At 32.4% G+C, this 11,270-nt stretch overlaps 1 protein-coding gene across 1 annotated transcript; it reads left to right on the top strand.

Annotated features, from left to right (window-relative positions):
* LOC105176180 (putative disease resistance protein RGA1) lies at positions 1,677-5,495 on the top strand. The gene has a single exon (XM_011098909.2). The coding sequence runs from the start codon at positions 1,973-1,975 to the stop codon at positions 5,336-5,338; it is 3,366 nt and encodes a 1,121-aa protein (XP_011097211.1). The 5' UTR covers positions 1,677-1,972; the 3' UTR covers positions 5,339-5,495.

Here is an 11,270-nt window from a genome sequence, read left to right as displayed (position 1 = left end):
GGGGGGGGGGGGGAAGTAAAGAGAGAATTTACTTGTCGTATTATTTTTTATATAGTAATAGGTTAGTCCATACACATGATATGTATGAAGTAGTAGATCCTTCAACCTTAATATTATAGTATAGATAAGGGTTAGTTATATTTAAATCTCCTTTAAAAATATAAAATTATAATTTTTTAAAAAAAGAAGAGTTTCAAAATTATATTTATATTTTCTTCAAAATTTTACTATTTACACCTGATTTTATACATATAATTATTTAGCCCTTTATAAGTACAAATATATATATATAAATATTAAATGAATGGAAAAATTTAAAAATAATGTCGACATTTTTCGCCAAATTCTAATGGAAGGGGAGTCATGTGTAAATGAAGAACTTTTGAAAGGATGTAAGTATAAGTTCAAAATATTTTAAAAAAAAAAGTATAATTTTACATTTTTAAAACCAACATTTTTATTACACAATTATAATTAATCCTATAGATATTCATTCCTTTGGGCCATGAAAGAGATGTGATTTGGGCTCTTACAAAAGAATCGATTATTGAGTTAAATACAGTTATCACCTTTGAAGTATTCATCCAACATTAATACCCTTATAAAATATCAAAATCTTCAAAATAAGTCTAAAAATTCAATTCTACTCTTACAAAAATTATTATGAGAAAAAAAAATAAAGAGAATTTTATAACGACAAAATCAATATTTTTCTAATTTTAGTTTCACTTGTTCATCGAGCTCTTCCTACTTTTGTAATCTTAAAATAATTATGGCTTATTTTATTTTAATTTTATTTATTTGTCAAATCAAGTTAAAAATAAATTTATATATGCATAAAATTATCTCATCTATATAACTATCATATATATATATATTAATTCTATATTTTTTTATTAGTTCATCAACCCATTTGATTTTTTGTATATTTGTTTAAAATTTATACACGCATATACATTTATATATTTACTTGAACAAATATACAATTAATAAAACTGAAAGGGTTGATGAACTAATAAAAAATATAAAATAAATATATATATTTATATATATGGTAATTAGATAAATGTAATAGTATTATGCATGTAAAAATTTATTTTTAACTTAATTTGATAAATAAATAAAACTAAAATAAAATGAGCCACAAGTACTTCAGGATTACAAAATAAGAAGAGTTCGATAAACAAGTGAAACTAAAATTAGGCAAATGATGATTCTGACATTTTAAAAATCTTTTTATTTCTTTTCACAAAGCAATTTTTGTAAGGGACTTTACAAACTTAAAAAGTAAAGGTCGGAGAGATTTGAAGGTTTTAATACTTCAGAGGTAATTGATGTGGGGTAGATACTTCAGAAATGGTAACTTTATTTAATCTTAAATTATTTGTGTAGTAAAAGAAAAAAAAAATTTATGGCATATTATGTCATGTATCGATATCATATTTATACGTATATTGCATGCAATGATTTTAGTTTACGTTATAATTTAATTATATTTTTTTAATTTTTTTTAAATATGTAACAGTCACTCGTTAATATCAACAAATATATAATACGAAGGTTGTGATGGAAAATTTACATAAATACTCATAAAAAAAAAACAGAAAAAAAAAATTACATAAATACTCAACCTAACGGTCTACTCACTCTACCAGAGTCTTGGTTGGAAGAAAGAGAAAGAGATTCGAGGAAAGTTTGAAAGGGTCAATGCAGCAAAAGAGGTAATGGTCTGAACTTTCCAACTCCACCGACTCTATTTCCACTCTCCCCACCACATTCACTACCGTGTGGAGCCCTACGGAGTTAAAAAAACTCACAGGAGAAAGACTTTGACCATTGACTTTGACACTTTATTTTGAAGATTCAGCATTATAATCTTAGTTTTGCAGCTGACGGATTTTCATCTCATCCCTTTTGTTCTTGGCAGATTTATTCCCAACTGAATTGTTTGGGCTACTCTGAGTCTCATACTATGGCAGATGGACTTGTTTCTGCTATTGTTGAAACGGTTCTTGGAATCTTGGGCTCAGCTGCGCTCCAAGAGATTGGTGATGTTTGGGGTTTGAAGGATGAGCTCGAAAGTCTTGAGAGTGTACTTGGCGCAGTCCAACTTGTGCTGCAAGATGCTGAAATCAAGCAGAGGAAGAGCCGGGCACTACAAGATTGGTTGAGTAAGCTGAAAAATGCTGCTTTTGATGCTGAAAATATTCTAGATCGGATAGCGACTGAGGGCCTCAGACGAAGGGCGGATTCTGAAAGAGGGATGAACCGCAAGTTAAGCTCATTTCTTTCGAAGAGAAATCCATTGGTGTTTCGTTGGAAAATGGCCCGTGAAGTTAAGGAAGTTAGGGGGAAATTAGATGCCATAGCAGAAGAGAGAGTTAAGTTCCATCTAGGAGACGGTGTTGTGGAAAACCGATTTGGAGTGGTGGCAGAGAGTAGACAGAGTTGTTCATTGGTGAATGAATTGGAGATTTATGGGAGGGATATGGAAAAAGCAATGATAGTGCAGAACATTGTTGACAGAATGCCTGATAGTGATGATCTTTCTGTGTATGCAATATGGGGAATGGGGGGGCTAGGCAAAACCACGCTTGCGCAAATGGTCTATAACGATGAGAGGACGATAAGGTGTTTTGATTTGCGAGTTTGGGTCTGTGTATCTGATGATTTTAGCATACAGAGATTAGTCAAAGCAATTGTCGAATCTGTCGATGGAGTGGGATGCGATATTTCTGAGTTGGATGCTCTACAGCAACTTTTGCGAGAAAAGTTGAGGGGAAGAAGAATTTTGCTGGTTTTAGATGATGTTTGGAATGAAAACCATGAGCTGTGGGATAGATTGAAAGAGGTGTTAAGATGCGGATCGAAGGGCAGTGTGCTAATGGTGACGACCCGAATTGAGAAAGTTGCTCTGATGATGGCTACTATCGGTGTACACCAAATTGGATATTTATCAGAGGATGATTCCTGGTCCTTATTCAGGCAAAGAGCCTTTACGACTGGAGAGGGGGATGAAAGTTTTGTTGCAATCGGCAAGGTGATACTGAAGAAATGTGGTGGCGTGCCATTGGCAATCAAGGCTCTAGGGAGCTTGATGCGATTTAAGAGCCATGAAAGCGAATGGTTAGCAATTAAAGATAGTGAAATCTGGCAACTGTCAGATGATGAAAATGGTGTCTTACCTGCCTTGAGGTTAAGTTACGACAATTTAGCCCCACAAATGAGGCAATGTTTTGCTTATTGTTGCTTATTCCCAAAGGATTATGTGATGGAGGAGAAACAGCTCATCCAGCTATGGATGGCAAATGGGTTTGTTCCCTCTCGAGGCCAAAGTGACTTGTACCTCAATGGGCGTTTGATCTTCAAAGAATTGGTTTGGAGATCATTCTTGCAAGATGTCGAGATAAATTTCTGGGGTAAAGTGACATGTAAAATGCATGATCTAATGCACGATTTAGCAACATCAGTCATGAGTCGTGAAACCCAAACGTTGGCACATGGCAAGGTGATAAAAAATCCAAAGGCAGTTCGTCACTTGTCTATTTTTGACTCTGGGTTTTCTGAGGAAATTCCAGATGATATAACTTCTCTGCGGTCGCTTATATGTGGTAAAGTTTTCCAGATACAAGGTAATTCTTTGCGCATCTCAAAGCAACAATATCTAAGAGCATTGGATGTGAACTATGTTGTTTTCGAAAAACTACCAAACCTAGTTTGCAAATTAGAACATCTTAGGTACCTTGCCATGTCGTGCTTTACATTAAAAAAATTACCTGAATCCCTGACTCATCTTCATAACCTTCAGACGTTAAAGCTTACAGGAACTAGAATGCTTCTTGAGTTGCCTAGAGCTTTGAGAGTGATGAAAAATTTATTTTTTCTTGAAATTAAAAACTTTGATTCACTTCTTTGTACACCACCTGGACTTGGAGATCTGATTTACCTGCATGAACTAAGCATTTTCATTGTGGGTCAAGAATTGTCTCACCAAATAGACCAGCTGAAGGAATTGAATCTTGGAGGGAACTTGAGGATACAAGGGCTCGATAAAGTGAGCAATATTGAAGATGCCAAAAGGGCCAACTTGATGGCAAAGAACAATCTGACTTCTTTGAGTTTATCGTGGACGAGTGACGTAGAGAAGAACTCCACAGAACATTATGAACAAGTTCTACAAGGTCTCCAACCACATCAGAATCTTGAAAAGATTTGTATTGAGTCCTATCAAGGTTCCCGGTTTCCGAATTGGATGTCAACTTTAGCTTGGAAAAATCTTAAGGAAATCCGTCTTGAACGCTGTCAAAGATGTGAGCACCTCCCACCGCTAGGGAAATTGCCCTCTCTTACATGTCTATACCTAAGTGGGATTGATTCTGTCAAGCGTTTGGATACTGAATGGCATGGAGACGGAGAAAGTGCATTTCCTGCCCTGACAACTCTCAGCATCTATAACATGCCCAACTTGGAGGAATGGAAGATAGGGAATGCAAAAGAGAGTTTTCCTTGCTTAAAAGAGTTATCAATAGATCACTCTCCGAAACTGTCCAACTTGCCATTTCTACCAGCTCTTAGAAGTTTGTCTATTTGGGATAGCAGTGGAACACTTCTTGGATCCCTAAGGTTTCTTACTTCACTCGCATCACTCCATCTAGCCCGCTTTGCAGAATTTCCTATGCTTCCAGGAGACTTACCGCATAATCTCGAGACTCTGCAGTTTAAATCATTGCAAATCAAGAGTCTATCAAACATGTTCGATCACCTATCTGCTCTCAAAAGCTTGCGTCTTTATGATGTTGAATTTATGCCTGAGAGACTCAAGAACCTCAGTTCTCTGGAGGTACTAAAATTCCATCACTGTGCTGGTTTTAGATCATTTCCAATTGCTATACTGGAAGACTTATCTTCACTTCGATCATTGTCATTTCTCCACTGCATGAAACTAAAATCCTTCTTCGGATCGATGAAACGAGCCCCAGCCTTGCAGAATTTGCGGCTAATCGGGCTCCCAGAGCTCGAACATTTGCCAGAAAGCATGCAACAATTTACTACTCTGACGCAGTTGGGAATAGGTGGTTGTGAAGGACTATGTTCTTTACCAAACTGGCTGGGGAGTCTTCAGTCGCTGTCCGAATTTGAGATTTGGGATTGTGAGAATTTAAAGTCCTTGCCTGATGGCTTCAAGAGACTCAAATCACTGAGGAAGTTGGATGTAAGAGAATGCCCACAATTAGAAAAGAGCTGCGAGAAACCAACAGGTGCGGACTGGCCAAAAATAGCACATATCCCCATTATATATATCAATGGAAAGGTTGTTCAGTGCTTGGATAATAGCTAATTAGAGATAGATATGGTTTGTGTCCAGTTTCTTTATCTTCTTGTAATTTAAGGTTTTTAATTTCTTGTAATATTTGTAAGCTTGCAAATCATCATTGTAGTTGTTTGGTCAAATTGGATATATTTTCGTATGCAAAAAGTGATTGTAAAGATCTGAACAACTTTTTGCATCCGAAAATATAATCCCCGTTAACGTGGCGGTGCGGGGCAATAATCCAAATGGGTTGGGTCGACAACCGTGGCAAGACGGGGCGACAATCCAAATACGATGTGGGTTTGACACTTTAATGTGGTTGGGTCGGGTATGGCTGGATCTCGAGAGTGGGAGGATCGAGTAATACACATAGCAGGTGTAGATTCCCAAAATCGCCCCAAATCCATTCCAAATTCACATAGTTCATACCTCACGAATATTAAATAAGGCGACTTCAGTGTTGGTCTGGGTTGACCCATTTGTTATAATGCACGACCACTTTGAAAAATTATTCGATGCAGTGTCGATATGTACACCGTTTGGACTCTTCTTGGACACAGCATCGATGTATCCACGCCTATTGATGTGTCCGACACATTTTCGACATGTTTTGATTTTTTTTAGAACTTCAAAAACATTTGAATTGTCTTTAAGAAAAAAATAATTTTAGACTTAATAAAAAAGAAAAAGAATTAGTTCACTCCTTTTAAACTAAAAATATTAGGATAAAATTATAAAAAATTTGAGAGATGCTCACGATAATTTAACTAATTTAAATTATTCTAAACTCTTCATTGCGTTCTTTTTAAAATTAACTGAATATATGTTGGAAGCCACATTCGATTATAAATATAGATATAAAACATGCTTATTTTATATTTATCTTTATAGTTTTCATATTGCATAGTTTAATTTATAAAAAATTGAGAATATATATAATAAAAATATATATTATATATAGTCGTGTCAGTGCCATATTATTTCTTGATTTTTTTTATATTTTTATTGTCGTGTCCATGTCCATGTCCATGCATCATACCCCATTTGCTATGATCACTTGGTGTCTCAGTTTTCATTCCATATAAAAATGTGGAATCTAGGTCTTTGTTTTGTTTATGGAAGTCGTAATTATATTATTATCTTAATAATTTAATAAATTAGTGATATATCAGCTCGATTCATACATTAATATAATAAATAATATTAAAAATAAGTTTAATATAATTTATCTTCATGTGATAATGTAAATGAGTAGATTATCTCTTTATAAAAAAAATAAAAATAAATAGCAATTTATCCTCATGTGTTAATTGAAATAAAGCAAGTAACCTCCTATATAGGGAAGTGAAATGCTTTATTTTAAAAAATACAGGAGGTAATTTATTGCATTAAAAAACACAAACGGATAAATTACTAATTTCTTTTCATAAAAATTTAATTTATTCATTTGTAATATCACAAAAGAATCGCGTACATTTTTTTATTAAAAATAAATAATAAAAATGTCACGTAAGATATATATATTCAGACGGTTACTAAAAAGTTATGACTTCAAATTTATTGGTGTGACCTCAAATCCACCCATTAAATTAAGTGATCGTTGGTGTGGAGTGTAGGTCTTGGATAAACTTGGAAGTTGTCACTTTAATGCAACATCAATTCAAATTCATGATATTTATAAGGGATAATTACACTCTTCACCTATATAGTTTAGTGTAATTACACGTAAATTTCTTTTAATTAAAAAAATTACATCCAATAATTTTGAGGTTTGCTTCCGTTTAATAAATAAATCCCTTTATTAGATAAAATTCACCAAATTTAATGCTATTAACAAAAAAAAATCTATATTAATTCTTGATTGACTTATTGCTATGATAAAATTTAATTCCTGAAGGGGGTAAAATAAATCTCCAAAATTATTAAAGCAAAAAATACTCCTTGAGAGAAGCAGGTACGTAAAGATTTACTCGATGAGACGGATGCCTGCTGAGGGGCAAGGCTTATTCCGTAAAGGATGCCTGCTTTGGAGTTTTCTGAGAGGGATGCCCCCTTGGTGAATTTGTTTTTTTTTTTTAGGGGGATGCCTACTATCTGGTGTTGAACGTCCTGGAGGCCTGTTTGAAGGTACTCCAATCGAGCCAGCCACTGTTGGGGAACCTCATGGGGAATTGTTGGGGGGAGCCCTTGTACTATGGTAGATGGGGCCCCTGTTACTGCGACGCTTTCGCCTATCTACCTGTTGGAGTGAGATAGCATCATATTATAACTATTATTCCACCTACTGCATATAAATTATTCAACATCACTAGCTCGAAGAGTTATAATTTTCTTGCCCTGATAAATCAATATATTAATTAATTTAACATTTAATTATAATTAATTATTATAATAAAAATAAAATAATATTAATAAATAGCTGTAGATCATGGTCACGCAACAATTCTTAAATGTAGTTTTTATCATGAAAAAAATATTTGAACTATAGCAAAAATAATTTTTATAGTGAATATTCTAAATTTTTTATTTATTTTTATTTAATCATAATTAATAATAATTATTTTTTACAATTTTAATTGATAGCCAATAGTTAGTAAGATGTACTTTTGGTTGTCCTACATCAGTACAGCTGCATCACCATTTTCTGAAGAAAATATTTCTCATTTACAGATAAATGATTGGGATCTTGAATCAAAAGGTGTTTGGCTAAACTTATAAGCTTCTCAAAATATTTTATAAGAAGTATGAGAGCTTATAAGCTATAAATATTTATTCGATTTTTTTTTTAAAGAACTTATAAGATTTTAAAATAAAATTCAAAATTTTATAAGCTTTTTTTTTTAAAAAAAAAAGTTAACTTTTTTAATTTTTTTGTAATATCTTATAAGCTCTATAAAATTAATATATTATAAGATAATAATATTCCCATTCATACACTCTCTCTGACACTCTCACACCCATACACACTCTCCCCCCTCTCCCTCTCTCTCTCTCTCTCTCGAATTTAAAAAAAAAATTATATTTAATTTTTCTAACACTCGAAAAAAAATGCTTCATTATTTAATTATTTTCTAGTTTGATTTTATTAGAATTTTTTTTATCTTTAAATGGATATTTTCTTCAAAAATCTCATGGTTAGCATAATTAATTAATTTTCATGTTTTTTTTCTCGAAAGGGAATTTTAATTTTGTTACTGTTGAATATTGGATTAAGTTTGTGGACCCGTTACCCCATATGCATTCATATTTGAGATAGAATTTAAGTTTTCTAAATACATATTGGGATAAGGACTCCTTTGAGGGTAGAGCTTATCTAAAATAGAATTTGTAGTCTTCTAATTATATTCTGAGATCTGGATTCCTCTTAAGGAGGATCGAGTACACCTATAAATAGGATATATGGTTGTGATCAAAGATACACAGAACCACAAGTGTTATACTGATGGATGTTGAATTCACCAAAAATAATTTTCTACTAAAACCTTGTGCAAGTAATGAGCACGGACGAACACACAGAAATTGATTTTAAATTAGTTCCTTCAAGAATAGAAAAAAGAATAAAGGGGGTGGGGGGGGGGGGTTGTTTTAAAATTTAAGTCTAAAATTAATTAAAATAAAAGAGTATTTAAAAGAGGAGTAAATATGAGAATAATATTTCAGTTAAAGACATGATCATATTTAATTCCACTGTTGAGCATAGATATAAAGATGACAATGATTCATGATAGATAAATTCGTTATGGTCATTGGTACAACCTAACAACCTCACATTTCCTTATTTTGTTGATAGTCAAGGTACGTTCGTTGACTAAACCTCTAATCAGTAAACATATTTGGGAACGTTCTCAAAATTTAATTTACCGACAATATTAATAACTAGAAAGGCCAAATTCTAACCATTATAGTTTAATAAAGCAATATAACACTTGATTAGGAGCATTTTGGCTACAAAAAAAAAAAAGAAAATATCACCTGAAATTAACACAAAATGTACTCCTATCAGATACAAACAATTAATCACAATACTTTATTCAAATACTCTCTCTCTATATTCTTCCTTGAAGCATCACTATAGACTCTATGGATTGAAGGTGTGTAAATGAGTGGGTTACTCTGGTAGTAATCCATTGAGGCGAGCAAGGTGCGCTCATGATTTTCACTATATTTGGAGCAGGATCCAAAGTAGGGGAATTTGGAAGGTGTTCGTGGAATGATTTTCAAGGCTACAAGAGAATTGATACGTTTGTGATCCAATCAAGACATGGCTCGTAGACAAGCCAGATCCGAATACGTAGATCGACATACTTTCACTGCTAAAAATTAATTTGATCTACAATTATATTCTAATTTTGTTAAGTAATCAATTACATGCACATATATTATTTTTTATACAATTAATTATTTATGAATTGTCCATTCATATTTTCCAAGAATTACTTTACGTCACGTTATATTCGAAGTATTATTCCACCAAATGCACATAGTTTTAGTTTAATTTCCACGAAAATAGATTTGTTTAAGGTTGAGGGAATTGATGAGATTATTAGTTGTGCCAATCAAGAAATTTCGTAATTTGTCTCAATACGATTGAGTCAAAAATGATTACTTCTTCAACAAACTTCGGATTCGAAGTCTGATTAAATTAATATTCCACATCATGTACTAAAGATTGAAATTAGGGCATGTTTGGTTTTATTTTTATTCTCAATTTTCAAGTTTTTAATAAAAGATGTATATTCTAAATTTTGTATATGAAATTAAAAATATATTTAAATTAATTGATGAGACTTTATTTTATGTTGTTAGTGGTGTTAAATTAAAATTTTTTACTGATTTAAAAATATTAGTAATGTCATACGGACGTTAATGCATAATTACGAAAAAAAATATATATATTATGATTCAGATATCGTAAAAAAATTATGATTGAGATAAAAAAATTATCGTAACATTTTAGAATACGACAATATACAAATCTAAAATTTTTAAGTTGCAGATTTTTGGACCAAAAAGTTCCAATATAAATTGGAATAGCAATAATCAACAGGCCTAAATAGATGTTGTGAGTATCCGTCACAAAAAAAATAAGGAGCATTTGTGATGATACACGTATCAAAAAGTTTGTCGCAAAAGTGGCACGGGATTGGCGGGGGACTACCGCACGTCGCAAGATCGTCACCAATTTACATTCCTCCAAGATTTCGGATGGCTTCTCAATATGTCCAATTTGTCGCAAATTTGTGACGGATTGAGATGGACAACTTCGAGGGTTGTTGTCCGTGGCAATGAGTATCCAACAAGCGCCGTCACCATCCCTCTCTGCCGTCGCCGCTCCTGTAGCAAATCTTTCTCCTTTACGTGTGCTCTAATTTTCCAACCACTATATTTTTTTAATTTTAATTTTTTTAGAAAAGAAAACAAATTGAGCTTATATTGTTGGTTGAGTGTCCATAAAATTTATGATTTTTTTGTTTATTCGGAGTTCGGTATATTTTTGTTGAATGTTATCATTTGATTTTTTGTTATTGAAAAAATTTGGTACTTTGATACAATTTAGGGAATTAATGCAGTGGGAACGACATTCAGGACTTTAGATACACTGTAAAAAATATAATATTTAATCATGATTAGTAATAAATAATTGTAATAAATAATCGTTGAATACAACCAAACAGCGCTTGTTAGTTGTAGTTTTTGCGAGAATGGTTAAAATTTTTTACATGTCCTAAAAGCCATGATAAATGTTTTTATCATAACTCTTAGCTGTGATAAATAATTTTTTCATATAGAAAAATTAATTTTTTGCATCGATTTTATTTAACTGTAATTAATAATAATTATTTACCATGATTTCTAGTGATATGTTATAATTTGAATGTTATTGTATAGTTTATTACTTCAATTTTCTTTTTGACGTCCTAATATGAGCCTATATTTCTTGATGTATTCTTCTTTCCCT

Source organism: Sesamum indicum, linkage group LG13 (genome assembly GCF_000512975.1).
Source record: "Sesamum indicum cultivar Zhongzhi No. 13 linkage group LG13, S_indicum_v1.0, whole genome shotgun sequence".
Lineage (NCBI taxonomy): Eukaryota > Viridiplantae > Streptophyta > Magnoliopsida > Lamiales > Pedaliaceae > Sesamum > Sesamum indicum.
Note: the sequence above shows the minus strand (reverse complement) of the source record. Positions and strands in the feature narration are given on the sequence as shown.